This window comes from Pteronotus mesoamericanus, unplaced genomic scaffold (assembly GCF_021234165.1).
Source record: "Pteronotus mesoamericanus isolate MK-2021 breed Mesoamerican mustached bat unplaced genomic scaffold, CSHL_Meso_final contig_82, whole genome shotgun sequence".
NCBI lineage: Eukaryota > Metazoa > Chordata > Mammalia > Chiroptera > Mormoopidae > Pteronotus > Pteronotus mesoamericanus.
The window spans coordinates 27,900,081-27,915,487 of record NW_026555265.1 but is presented as its reverse complement, the minus strand read 5'-3'; the positions used below and the strand labels follow the sequence as shown (position 1 = coordinate 27,915,487).

The 15,407-nt window shown below is 34.4% G+C and overlaps 1 protein-coding gene across 1 annotated transcript in view; it reads right to left on the bottom strand.

The window, feature by feature from the left end:
• CADM2 (cell adhesion molecule 2) overlaps positions 1-10,935 on the bottom strand; it is a gene marked incomplete at its 5' end in the record, with an annotated part of 236,746 nt that extends 225,811 nt beyond the window's left edge. Inside the window, one exon of the mRNA XM_054585063.1 lies at positions 10,782-10,935. Coding sequence (XP_054441038.1) covers positions 10,782-10,935 — 154 coding nt within the window. The remainder of the gene's footprint in view (positions 1-10,781) is intronic.
• Positions 10,936-15,407: the final 4,472 nt, after the last annotated feature.

The following is a 15,407-nucleotide window of genomic DNA, read 5'->3' as shown; positions in this document are numbered from 1 at the left end:
GCACAAAACATACATTTACTTACTTATTTTACTTATGGTCAGTTTCCTCCCATTTAAATGTAAGTTGCATGAGGGCAGCGTCGTTTCCTGTTCTTGTTTTTTTTTCCCTCTGCTATCTCCAAAGTGCCTAGAACAACTCTTGGCAAATAGCAGCTCAATAAATGTTACTGAATGAATGCCTAAATCTTAATCCCTCTAAGGTGCATGTAGTGCCAAACTGTAGATACAGTAAATGAAACACCTACTAGTACTGTGAATCTATAATCTTAGGATTCCTTAGAAACTGAGCATTATAATTAATTTCTGTTGTCACACCTTCTCTAACATAGATGATAATAGAATAATAATATAAACAATCATGTGTATTCATAATTAGATTACTTTGCTCCTCACTGTTTTATCTAAAATAAAATTAAATTAATATAAATCAAAATTATGATTACAAATAGAGTTAAATTGATACATTATGGACAATGTATTTTAGTACTCTTAAGGTTTTCTTACACTTGAGAAACAACTGCAATGATAATGTTATTTTGAAACTTAGATTAAAAATATTGGAATACCTTAAATTCTCCAAGGTCTCTGTGCTGATCTTGATTAAAAGGTTATTCAATACAGAGACCATATCAGTATGTCACCAGGAAATTAGGTCCCTGTGTAGCACACTATTACTTCTCATATTTGACAAATAGTACATAATAGTACACTTATAACTGTTTTTAAATGAAATTAAGAAGCATGTTTTCAGTCATGTACATTTTCAAGTGAAACTTTTTCATAGGCTCATGGAGGATACATTTATCAATGAGTTTGGGTATTTTGCATCTTCTATAATGAGATTTATTACGTAAGGACAGTTACAGTTACTTACTGTAACTCATGTCTCTTTGTTTTTGCATTTCCTACTAAAGTTATTCAAACCTGCAAACTTATATTTCTTGTATAAAATGGGAATCCCTTCTCTAAAAGGTTGCTGTGACTACAATGAGGAAAGATAAACAAGTTGAGAGTTATCTAGAAATTTTAGAATATTATATAACTGTAAATTGTCACCATTCATTTCATATCTTTATACTTATACATGTTATCTGATATTTTTTAAGAAAGCAAAACGAAGAGAGATATTGGCCACTTTAATAGGTCCTTTTTACTGCATTAATCTTTAATATTTTAAAGCCTATCGAGTAGCTGGAAACCCATTGTGAGGACAGACACAGTCAGGTGGCACTGGTTGGCACGCTGCCAGGAGAGCCTGTGCCTCCATTTCAGGTCCACTTAATTTGTTTCCTTGCTATCACCCCTCGTTTTAGGACTTCTTAGGCATGTTCTTCCTCTTCCATTGTCCCCAGGATTAATGTAAAATTATCAGCAGGCTAACTAGATAATTAGAACTAGCAATTTTTGGCTAAGAATGCTGAACAAATACTTCCCCTTATACCCCCTCCACCATTCCTAAATATAGATGATATATGAAAATTTGCTACTTGAAGGAAAAATCCATGTTTCATTTATTTTAGCAGTCCCAATGCCCAGCACAAGTCTGAGGCATAGCAATACTTCCCAAATATTCATAGGATTGGAATGATATAGTAACTTCAAAATCTTTTAAATATCAAATATATTTAGATACTTACAGATTAAAGACACTGGGCAAAGCCTGCTTTCTTTAATAACTTAACTCCCAATTTGGAGGATATGAAATATTAAAATGATATTGAGGCATTTCCCAAGAACTTGGTCACTGTTTACTTTTAAAAAATAGTGTCTTGGGAGATGGAAGTAGATGACACATGGTGGTGACTATCCACCCAGTCTGACTCCAGCCATGAGCTCACTTCTGCCATGATGATAAAAAGTGTATAACGTGGCATTCCCCAGGTGATTTATGCTCACTGCGATCATTGCTGATTATGTGCTCACTCTGAATGTCTTACCAACATACCAATACACTCATAAATTATGTGCCCAGGAACTATATAACTAGAAGATAAAGAAAATCTAATTTTAATAACAATGAGGTTTCTTTCAAGTAGCTCTATTAAATATAGAATGGATGCCACAAACATTAGTGAGTACAATAACTGCAAACAACCTAGCACAGTTTTTATTACAAAGTAAGTATCAGCAAATATTTATTGAGTGAATGAATAAATACATAAGTAAGTCATCAGAAAGTAGAATATACTATTTTGGTGCTGCATAAATAAATTTCGTTTTTGCAGAGTTTTGCTAAAATATGTTATTGAACAGCAATGTGCAATAGCTAAGAGGACTTAATTTAGAAACTTGATCATTTTCACAGAGGTACCCTTAGCTTTGTGGTAAACTTTACTTTTATTTATAAATAAAAACATTAAAATATTACACAAAGTAGCAATATTAGTACATCCTAATTTCTCTAAAACATGTCAAGTATGAAAATTATGTTGAATTAAAAAATGTACAAAAATTAAATTTTACTGAAAACATCCAGGTACATATATATATATGGCTTTGAACATCAAAATTCCAAAATGTGATGATGTTATAGCTTAACCTACCATATAACCAATGAAATTTATAGTGCATGTGATTGTCTTTAAGTTTTTCCTGAAATTGCTGTACTTAAAATACACTGTCATAAAGAGATAAAGGTTATCTCTAAAGATTATATAGTCTACAACTGAAGATTTTGCTTATACTTAATGAGAATTTCCAATAATGGCTTTACTGTTAACAGCTTAAATGAAAGTAATTTATTTCTTTAAGAAATCTACAAGCACACAGTTGAACATATGCATTAAATTTTAGGGACATTGAAAAAATTAATATGTTTTGGAAAAGCCTGCACTGCTGAAACTTCTTTTTCTCCCAAAAAGAACTAATCACAGCTAGCTGTGAGCATAGAATAATACAAGATATTCAATAAAAATTATCTTTACCAAAAATTGGATAGCGAAAAATGTCTTTGTATATGGTGAGTTGTGCTGGTTATTTTCTGCTTATCGTTCCAGATCTATTTTCTTCCCTGCCCCTGGAGAGTCCACTACCCCCGGATAACCTGACCCATGACTTCCATTTGTCTTCAGCCCGCGGAAGGATGCATTGCCAAGAGATCAGAAGGTAACAGAAAAGGGAAGCTAATTTCCACGTTCTCACACTCCCCTCCTTCCCAAGCAGCCACAGCTTTGCACTGGAAGCCTTCTCCCACAGCTGTAGCCTTGGCGCCCCCACTGTCTCCATTTCAGGCCCAAGAGTACAACGGCTCCTACTGTTGCAAGCCCCTGGGGTGGCATCATCTTTATTATTTCCCTTAATTATGACTGTGTATCTCTAAATAATGTGTTCATTCTGCAATGACTCAAGCGCATCATTTATTTCTTAATGGGAACCTGATTCACATTCATTTGATATGTATACTTTGCTAGGAAATCTGCCAGAACATAAAATTATTATTGAGTGATAGAATTGACATATGAGATAAGGTGGTTCCAGAAGATAGGTCAAGGAGAAGGTGAGTCTGGAGTAAAGATCTAAAATAAGTGACAATTTTCACAGGAAAAGTAAAAAACATGAACAAGATTCCAAAAGTCATACAATGAAGTGTTTATTAGAATGACATAGTATGAAATTAATCAAGCTTGTAAGAAAACTCATATCATTGTTTTCGCATTTACTACTGAAATTATTCAAACCTGCAAACTTATATTTCTTGTATAAAGTGGGAATGCCTTCCCTAAAAGGTTGCTGTGACTACAATGAGGAAAGATAAACAAGTTGAGAGTTATCTAGAAATTTTAGAATATTATGTAACTGTAAATTGTCACTATTCATTTCATGTCTTTATACTTATACATGTTATCTGATATTTTTTTAAGAAAGCAAAAGGAAGAGAGATATTGGCCACTTTAATAGGTCCTTTTTACTGCATTAATCTTTAATATTTTAAAGCCTATCGAGTAGCTGGAAACCCATTGTGAGGACAGACACAGTCAGGTGGCACTGGCTGGCATGGAGCCTGTGCCTCCATTTCAGGTCCACTTAATTTGTTTCCTTGCTATCACCCTTCGTTTTAGGACTTCTTAGGCATGTTCTTCCTCTTCCATTGTCCCCAGGATTAATGTAAAATTATCAGCAAGCTAACTAGATAATTAGAACTAGTAATTTTTGGCTATGCTATTAATACAACTTTATTTTCATTTCTTTAGAAATAAAATTTCCTTCAGATAATTTTTGAGGATCATGGAAATATCATTCAAAAAGGCAAAGAAACTATGAAGAGAAACATCATAAAAAATAATGTACTTTTTATTTTTATTTAAAAACAAATACAAGCACTCAGAGATATGTCTATTGAAAGCATACACTATGAGCTCCTGGAGATACTTGTCCAAAGTATTCTTTGTCAATAACAGGAAGGAACTGAAGTGTACTTTCCTGAGCATTAAGTGATTAGATTGTACACTTCAATTGTTTTTTCCACACCTGCAGAGAAACAGATGCAATGATCTAATTGATTTTTTTTATTTCTATTGCCAAATACCATAGCATTCATACGGTGTTTCAATGACCTCTACTCCCTGCTCTGTCTCCATATACCCACTCTAATTCAAATGCTTCTTTACTACTTATAAAAGATGCGGTAAGATTTGTACACAAAGAAAGAAACTAGGGCCATAAAAAAGTGAACATTGCCTTAGCCACACCTGTTCTAGGTCCCTCTGACCCATAAGAACCTGTACACTTTCCTCTTGATTTTTATTTTTTATTTCTATTTGCAGGTTCTTAAGTGTCATAGAAAAAGCTTCATAAGAAACTATGCAGAAAAATAAAATGGAATTGTAGTTAAATATCTACATTGTAGGTTAGTTATGTCTGGTATCCAGGTACATACACCTTAGATAGAGAAATTGTTAAAATGCAATTCTCATAAAACTACCAGAACATCTAATTTGGTAGGCTGTCAGTGTGCCCATTTTATTATTCTGCTAGTTGGTGTCAGAGGCAGAATTAGAAGTCAGCTATGACTCCCTGTCTCCAGTGCTATAACGTCCCCATTAAAGCTGTGCAATTTAAACAGCAAAATTTTATTTACTTAATATTTGATACAAGCTTTTATGATGACCTAGGGCTTTCTCAGTTAGAAAATGGGTATTCCACCAGCCAAGTCTGTAACTGGGCAAAGTCTATTATGACATCTAAAGAGTGAATCAGCATGTAGGACAGTGTTTTCCAAAATAGTAACCATTATGCACATGTGGCTATTGAGTGCTTGAAATGTGGCTAGTATTACTGAGAAACTAAATTTTTAATTTTATCTCATTTTAATTAACTTAAATATCTACACATGGCTGCTGGCTGCAGTTATTCTGCATAGACATAGAACACTGGCATCAGCACGGAGAGCTCTACTGGGCAGTGCTGACCATATTGTATACCTCTGCCTCGCTCTAGGTATGTCTTCAATGTCTGAAAGAAACTGCTGTTCTTTAACTAAAAAGGCCGCTGCCAAGATCAACGCAGAGGCCACTTGGGTAATATGTGAAGTGACCCAGTGCCCAGATGCCTTTGTTCTCAGGAGCATTCTGGTCAAAACTAACAGAGACGCCACACCTGGATTCAAATCCCATCATTACGAGGCATTAGCTGAATGTCTGTGGACAGATTTCCCCGAGTGTTTAGTCTTCGATATCTTCCTTTGTAAATGGTAACAGCTACTGATCACACTCAATGTGCTCAATGTGGCAAAAACCTGAGTTCTCTGCCCTCCTCCATATTTTACCTGAATGAGAAATATTGCAATATTTGTTTGATTTAGCCAACTCTTCCCCAGACCCCTATCTCCCTTGTAAAGAGATTCCTGAATAGTCACATTTTACCTTCCTGACAGAGTCTCCTAGGAAAGGAGCTCAGCTTAATTCTTCTTTACCTGATCATCAACTCCCTGCTCACAGCATGCTTTTCTTTGGGTAATACTTCCAAGTAAATAAGAAAGGCTTTACCAATTCTAACTGGACCAACAGGCTGCTATCCTGAGTCTTTTGTTCAAACTTCACAGCTAGGATCCTCAGGGCCTGAGTCTCCAAGCAGCATGAAAAGCTTCCAGAAAGCCTCCTGGGGCTCACGCTGGTACCAGCAATGATAATGAGAAGCACTTGTTCCCTTCTTCTGAGCAGCTTCTCTCCTCCCTCACTCCCGCACTCCCTGCCTCCTTCTTTTCCTTCTTTCTCAATAGCCTGTGTCACTACAGAAATCCAAGCACAGGAATACAGAACTCTTAGGAAAACTGATTTGCTTAACCCAAAGCTTCTCAACCTCAGCTGCATTTTATAATCATTTGAGACACAATTAAACTACTGTGATACTGCATGCCATGGAATATTTTATTTGGAAAGCTCCCGAGAACAACTGGCAACATCAGCTGAGACAGAAATAAAAACAGAGCTATAAATGAAGTCTTTAACAGTAGCAGCCACCTGTAGGAGCTGGTGCAATCAGTGGCACAGACAACCTACGGCTTTCTGAGCTGTTCTGAGCAGTTGTCACTTGCACAACATATATGGGATATTCAAGTCACATTAACCCGTGCTTAGCTTTTCCACTATGGCCCTGGCACATTATAGCATGTTTGTTTGCTCAAGATAAGATTTAGGATTGAGGCTCGGCATGTAAATGCAGATGAAAAGACACTGTGGGGAAAACTCTGATATGGAATCTTCAAAAATGTTTTCATTTTCAAACGCTTGCATTTGATGTATGTCATTGTCCAGGGTACATTCCACTAAGACATCACATAGGAATTTAATCAAGTACTTGTGGGAGTACAGACCTGTTGGATTGCCATTCATGAAAGGGTTCTTTATTCAGAACTTCCTGCTATTCTTTTGCAAACTGACAATTAGAACCACAGTACAGTTAGAAAAAATCTAATATTGAAAACAGAAGCCTGCTATATTACAAAGTCATACACACATATATACACACTAGCTTCTTTCAATATAAGTCTAAGTTGTATAGCAATTATGACAGGAAAAATGAAAAACAAAACAAATACATACTTCAGCTGTTCATATAATCAGATGCATCATTTTATAGCAGTAAGACACAGGAATATGTTACTAAATATTACAAATATAACATAATGACTTTTCTCACTGGAATTATTCTTCAGAAAAGAGGAGCTGCCTTATTTCCAGGTCATGCAAATCTTGCTTTACAAGTTATTCTCTCTTTGCTGCAGGAAAGATGCATTAGCCTGAAATACCCTGAATCAATTCTAGTTTTAGATGTTCTATAGAGAGGATAACTTACCGAATCACTAAAAGAGGAAGCAAAGACATTTTGCATAGATTTTGTTTTTGTGCTTGAGGATGTGACCTCACTGATGTAGATGTGGTTGTAAACATGATTTTCAAAGATCTTTTTTTAAAAAGCAGTAAAATGTGTAAGTTGCTACCTAGTGGGGATAATTATTATGCTCTTGCTGAATGAATGAGCAACAAAGAATGTTCTAATGTTATAAAAATTTATAATTGTTGCTTGAGACAAATTTATCATTGATAGTATCTATACTTTCAAAAAAATACTGGTAAGTGAAATTATTTCACTAAATGCAAGGGTAGAAAAGATAAATATCTCTAAGTTAATATGTCTTCATATTAGTTTAAGTGTGTACATATAATCAAAATGATATATTAAATAGCATAACTATGTATTTATTGCTCCGTGAATATTCCTACAAGTCTGTTTTCCTCAAAAATATTTTCTTTTGGTTTATAACAGGCAAATGAGAGATTTTCTTAAAATTGGTATAGTATTATATTTGGGTACATAAATATGTTTTAGATATTAATTTATAAATACTTGTAATCAATTAATACTAAAAGCAAAAGCAGCTTGTTAAATCTCTGTGTGACTTCTTGCTTATGTATTTAATTTTTTTAACTAACAGAACTTCATTCTTTTGAAAACAACATAGATCACTTGATTTGAAAACCTGCAACAACTTCTCCAAACAGTGCAAAGGAATGAAAAAAAAAGTAAAAACTAACATTTTTTAATAGGAAATGTATCTTCACTACTCAAAAAAACTAGTGAATTTAAGATCAAAATATAAAGCTTATATAATATTAGCATGACAAAACTACAAACCAATGCCCTGGCTGGTGTGGCTCTGTGGACTGAGTACTGACATGCAAACCAAAGGGTCACCATTTCGTTTCCCAGTCAGGGCACGGGCCTGGGTTGTGGGCCAGGACCCAAGTAGAGGGCGCGCGAGGGGCAACTACATATTGATATCTCTCTCCCTTTCTTTTCCCTTCCTTCCCCTCTGTCTAAAAATAAATAAATAAAACCTAAAAAAAGGTTTAAATAAAACAATGAAATAAAAATTCGTCATGCTTCATTTTTTACTTATACAGCTCCCATCCCCCTTAAATTTACCTAAAATATAAGCTGGTTTATATGAGTTACACTTGTATATTTTAATTCAGTTAGTTAATCCATATTTATAAAATGAACTTTTTATATAAGAATAATATATTTTCTTTACAAATGCTTAAAAATATTACATTAGATATCTGTTAGTTATTTCGCAAATTGAAAAGAGATGTTTTATTGTCTCATAAGTGTGCTTAAAATTTTCCACAGTTGGATAAAAAAAGCTCTTAATTAAAAATATTAAATAATCAATAATATTAATAAGAATTAAAATTACATTAATACTGGTATAGTGAGTGTTTAGCAGATGAATGCTTTAAAATCCATTTTCAGACTCCTTAAAATATTCTTAAAGTACAAAAAAAGTCTGTATGACTGGAAGTTTCTGTTAAACATGAACTGCACATCAAATGCTCTAATCAAAACATAAATACAGTCACAATATTGGCTCTGTCTGGCTAATAATTAAGTCACGATGTTTGAGTTACAATAATGACTTTGCCTCAAACCATTATGAGAGCTTTAACTTCTTCCTCCCAAATACTCCTATGAAAATATGGCCAGTAGTAATATCTGTCCTTTTTCTCTCTTAGACAGCAAAATAAGAGTATAAATAAGAGCTCTTTCTAAATAATAAAGCTCTGCAGAGATGCTAGCATTCCTAAACCTCTGTGATAGTTATCATTAGCCCCTGGTACCCAGATACTTGATCAAACACCAGCCTGGGTGTTGCTGTGAAGGTATTTTAGGTAAGATTTATGTTTAAATCATTAGACCTCGAGTAAAACAGATAACTTGCATTACGTGACAGGGCCTCATTCAATCAGTTGAAGGACTTAAGAAAAAAAGATCTAGGTCCTTCAAAGAAGGGGTTTTGCCTAGACTGCCTTCAGACTTGAGGGGAAATATCAACTCTTTGTTGAGAATCCAGTTTGCTGGCCTGCCCTGCAAATTTCAGACTTGCCATCCTCGACAATCACTTCAGCCAATTTTATAAACTCGGTCTCTCTCTCTCTCTATCTCTTTCTGTAGATATCTATCATTTATCTTTCTATATAGAGAAATATCTGTCTATCTATTGAGACATAAAGAATACTTGTCCTCTACCAATTTACTTACATGTTTATTTATTGTCTGTCTCCCGTACTAGACTGCATGCCCTTTATGAGCAGGGATTACTGGTCTGTTCTAACTCTGCCTTGTGCAAAAAAAACCTCAAAATACAACATCTGTCAAATAAATTAATTAGGTTTTTCATCTCTTTATTATATATTAAACTTTAAAATAAGCCAAATATTCATCTTATTCTAGAGGGAAATTAATGATCATTACAAAAATTATTTGAATATAAATCTTTATGTGTACCTAGGAGGAAAAGAAGATTTACTGAAACATGTAAGGGAACATAAAGGAGTCCCTTACTCCAGATGGAAAATGATATAAATGCTGAAGATATAATAAATTCATATTTTAGGTAGAATGGGCACATTTACTGGATTAATTTTAATACACTTTCATTACTCAAATGGAGCTGATTTCAAATTATCTTACTGTTATTTATAGAAAGTCATAAGAAATCCAGATAAAAGAGCATATTGAATAACTGGAATATAAATAAATATTTATATCTTATATAGTTTAGTTTCATCTAAATAGTTCCATATTTTCATTACAGTTCATGAACTCATTTTCCCCCAAGACTTATAATAATGGATGAAGACTTAGAAATTCATGGTACATTTTTAGTTATTTGTCTGAATTATACAATATGATTTTTACTTCTGCAAAAATGTTTAATCAAAATCTGTCATGTAATTCAAAGCCCACTTAACTGATAATCCAATTCAATTTGATGTAAATACAGCTTCTTAATTTTAATTTATTTTGGAAACATGGAGTTACATAAACTTACTATGGAAGTGATTTCTATAATTCTTACTTTCAAACACAATTCATGAGAATAAATAATAAAACTTTCCAAAATCACATAGCACCTTCTAAATATATTAAGGCAATGGTAATAGAAATAATATCACAATATCATAAGTGAGAAAAAATATTCAATCTACACGCAAAGAACAAGAGAATAAGATATCTGGAAAAAAGGTGATTGTTTAGAGAAGGCATAAAGCTATTTTGAAACAGAATTAGAACTGTTTATTTTATTAAAAAGTTGACATAGGTTATCTTTAGTGTTTATGACTTGCAAACTAAAGTATTTAATATTTAACATGTTTAAACACAAGCAGAAGCAGTTTGGTAATCAAAAGGAATAATTTGAATCATCTCACAAAAATAAATTCATTATAATTAGGATATTTTAGAATATGATTAAAACATTTAAAAGAAAATATATTCACCTTTCTTGTCATCAAAGTAGAGAGTCTGTTGAGCTGGATTTGACCACTGGAGGGAGGTGTTATCATTTTGATCAACCCTGCAGGTCAAAATTGCAGTTCCTCCTTCAACAACTGTTACATTCTGTGTTAGTGGAAACTGCCCTTGGCTGCCTAAAAGGGGATTAAAAAAAAATGTTGATTAAATAAAAGTTAAAAAAATGATTAACTTTCCAAGAGCTACATTGCATTTAACTTCTTACTCCAAATAACGTTTAAAGGAACCAAACAACAACAAAACTTTGTATTACAGAAAAACAGAAAAATAATTGGGAATCCTTAATCAGAAGACAGCAGTTTCATTGTAAAATTAGGACCCCCTTATAGTCCCTTACATTTTTAGAAATCCTTCTTTTCCTCCTAGGCACACGTAAATATTTATACTCATATAGTAACATGATTATTATTAATTTCTCTTGGCCCTGCAATAATTATATGGTGCTGAACCTGGTCATCTTTAAAGATAAGTCACTAGAATACTTTTGGATGAAATAAACTTTTTAAAGCAGCAGAAGAAACACATTAAATACTTCTCTGGTAGCTTTTATAATCTTGAATAAAATCTATAAAATATGGATACTAGAACTGTAGATAGAACTTCTGATAAATGAAATGTTTTAAAAATTCTATTTCATCAAGGGTTCTTGTATGTATAGCTGTTTTTAGAAATATAAATGTGTGAGAGAAAACAATATAAGTAGTTTTCAAACAGTGTTCATTTTGTAGAATATCTATCAAAATCTTAAAGTGGTTAATCTAACCTAGGGAATAGAGATAATCTTTGTTCGTCTCTGAGGTATCTATGTTTTGAGTATATATTTCTTTCGTAATCAAGAAAAACAAAATTTTAAATGACACTTGTCAATTTGGATATCATTAGAAATTGTTTTCTATCTTCCTAAGCATAGTTATTTATTAAAATAATTCATATACTAACTTTACTTAATAACTGCACTTCTGATATTTAACACAAAATTCATGCACATTGAAACATGATGCACAAATTTCATCTCAGCAAGATGAGCTCTGCCAAATCTGGTAACAATTATCAACATGGATTAAAAAATACCTTTCTAGAGCCAGGTTAAAATACTCTTATGTGAGCAAGGTAGTTCATTAAGTCCAGGATAATTTACATATGCAAGAACATTATGATGACTTAATCACACTCATGAAATATATTTCCTTTTTTTTTCTTTAGTTTTGTAATGATTCTATCATTACTACAAGCACCACTTGAGGTTATGCTGGAGATATTCACATAAAGAATCTTATTACCAAGAAGCCTGTTGATTGGCACCATAAGAGACAGAAGAACCTGAAGGAGAAATTTTCTTTCCAGACCTAAATGACGAGAGCACAGAGGTGCATGACCACTTTCTATAATTAAGCCTATCAAATATAACGATCTGGTATCAGTAGCTTTGTCTCCTCAGTGCCAACCTCTTGGAGTCATTCTGGCAACTCCCCAGGATATCTCCCTATAATCTTTAGGGTGGAGTTTTAAAATTGAGGTTAGGAGATGTCTGGAAGAAATTCTTTGATAGTTGACTTGAAAGTCAACAGGAGCCAGACTGGGATGTATTTTGCCTTCAGCTCAGAGATGACCTCTACTAGGGAAACATGGAGAACTATCAATCTTGTGAAGTGAGGTAACGCGAAAAACCACATCAGAGAAAACCTAAGCTAAAAAAGAAAGGAGAAATAATCTCCATTGATATAAGATTAGCATCTTATAAACATGAAGCTCAGAATAATTCTAAGATACTTTACTTGGGTTCCCAGATACTGACCTAATGCATAAATAAAACAATCTGGAGGAGAAGGGGATTCTTTAAGCAATAAAATCATACAACTGATAATAAATATGCACTGTTCATCCCAGATGACAATTTGACTATCAAATAATACATAAATAATATTTTCTGCTTCTTTATAAAAGTGGAGGGGAAAGAAGTTATACTTGCAACCATTTTATCTACTACATTTGTAAAATAATTTCAAAACATCTCCACAAGAAAATATTATCCTTCTCATTTCACAGATGGGTAAATTGAAACTAGGAGGTGAGGTGAATTTTCCACAGAATCCAATGAACCGTTCAGAGTTTGTTATGAAAGTTCACTGTTTTATTTTTATTTATTCACAAAAGCTTCTGAGTCACAGTAACTTTATCATTATTTGTTTAAAAGTGAATTAGACAAGTCTGGTCAACATGGAGGTATAGGTAGATACACTCTGCCTTCTTGCACAATCAAAAGAAAGACAACAACAAATTTAAAAACAAAAAATAACCAGCCTGCCCGAAAACTGAACTGTGTGGAAGTCCGACAACCAAAGAGTTAAAGAAGAAACATTCATCCAGACCAGTAGGAGGGGCAGAGATGGGCAGCCCCAGTGGAGAGGAAATGTGTCAAGGTGGCAGCAGGCAGACCGAGTGGTCTCACATTTCCATGCGGATAAATGGGGAGGAACAGCTGGGGAGGGAGACAGACCACGCAATCCAGGGTTGCAGTGCAGGAAAAGAAAGCCTCAACACCTCTGGAGGCAAAAACTTGTGGGGGTTGTGGCAGCGGGAGAAACTCAGAGCCTCACAGGAGAGTCTACTGGAGAGACCAACAAGGTCCTGGAATGTACACAAACCCATCCACCTGAGAATCAGAACCAGAAGGGCCCAATTTCCTTGTGGGTAGCAGGGGAAGTGACTGAAAGCTGGCTGAGAGCCAAGCAAGCTTCATTGTTCCCTCTCGGACCCTTCCCACATGCAGTGTCACAACTCAGTGACCTGGGTTACCCCACCCTGGGGAATACCTAAGGCCCTCCCAACGTAACAGGGGCTCTGAGACAAAGAATATGGCCCAAATTAAAGAAGAGATCAAAGTTCCAAAAATACAACTAGGCAATGAAGAGATAGCCAACCTATCAAATGCACAGTTCGAAGCACTGGTAATCAGGATGCTCACAGAAATGGTTGACTATGGTCGCAAAATGGAAGAAAAATGAAGGTTATGCAAAGTGAAATAAAGAACAATTTACACAGAACCAACAGTAAAGGGAAGGAAACCAGGACTCAAATCAACAATTTGGAGCAAAAGGGAGAGATAAACATTCAACCAGAACAGAATAAAGAAACAAGAATTCAAAAAAAATGAGGAATGGCTTAGGAACCTCTGGGACAACTTAAAATAAATGTTCCAACATCCAAATCATAGGGATGCCAAAAGGAGCAGAGGAAAGACAAGAAATTGAAAACTTATTTGAAAAAATAATGAAGGGGAACTTCCCTAATCTGGCCAAGGAAATAGACTTTCAGGAGATCCAGGAAGCTCAGAGAGTCCCAAAGAAGTTGGACCCAAGGAAGTACACACCAAGACATATCATAATTACACTACCCAAGATTAAAGATAAGGAGAGGATCTTAAAAGCAGCAAGAGAAAAGGATACAATTACCTACAAAGATTATCAGCTGATTCCTAAAAAACAAACAAACAAAAAACCTTGCAGGTTAGAAGGGGCTAGAAAGTAGTATTCAGAATCCTGAAAGACAAGGACCTAAACAGCCAAGGCTACTCTATTGAGCAAAGCTGTCATTTAGAATGGAAAGGCAGACAAAGTACTTCCCAGATAAGATCAAGTTAAAGGAGTTCATCCTCACCAAGCCCTTATTATACAAAATGTTAAAGGGAATTATCTAAGAAAAAGATGAAGATCAGAAACTATGAACAGTAAAAAGATAACAAACTCACAACTATCAACAACTCAATCTAAAAACAAAACAAAAACAAACTAAGCAAACAACTAGAACAGGGACAGAATTACAGAAGAATGGAGATCACAAGAAGGGTTATCACAAGGAAGAAGGAGGGGGAAGATGGGGGAAAAGGTACAGGGAATACAAAGCATAAATAGTAGATACAGAATAGACAGGGGGAGGTTAAGATAGTATAGGAAATGGAGAAACCAAAGAACTTACATGTACGACCCATGGACATGAACTAAGCAGTGAGTGGGGAATAGTGTTGGTATGGGGGGTAGAGGGTGGAGGAGAATGAAGGGGAGAAAAAAAATGGGACAACTGGAATAACATAATCAATAAAATATATATTTAAAAAAGAGAATTAGACAACTATGAAAAGTATAAATAAGCTCTTTAACAATGAAACTTTAAGTTGCATACCTAACTGAATTATGCCTTCATAAGTTTCAGTTATAACATTAAAATCAAATAGGAGAGCATGTCAATGTTGCCCTTAAATATCCTATTCCATTCAGAAGTTACTTTTGATAATTATTTCAGTCTTTCCCCATGGTCCATAGAAGAAATATTTCTTGGGATCACCTATAGGCCAGGTTTTCTACATATACCCAGACACTTACCCCTTGACCTTCATGGTAGCAGCTTAGATCAACTTTCCTTCAATTTCTTTCCATGTGGATTCTGACTTTAAAGTATTATGCCTTTAGTACCCTGGGGCCTACAGTCTAAAGTCCTTGTAGTCAAATAACTTAGTTTTTCCCAATGGAGGGAAAGCTCCTGTTGAGAATCTTCTAATCTAAACACCCTTGTGAATATGTGATTTACCAAATTAA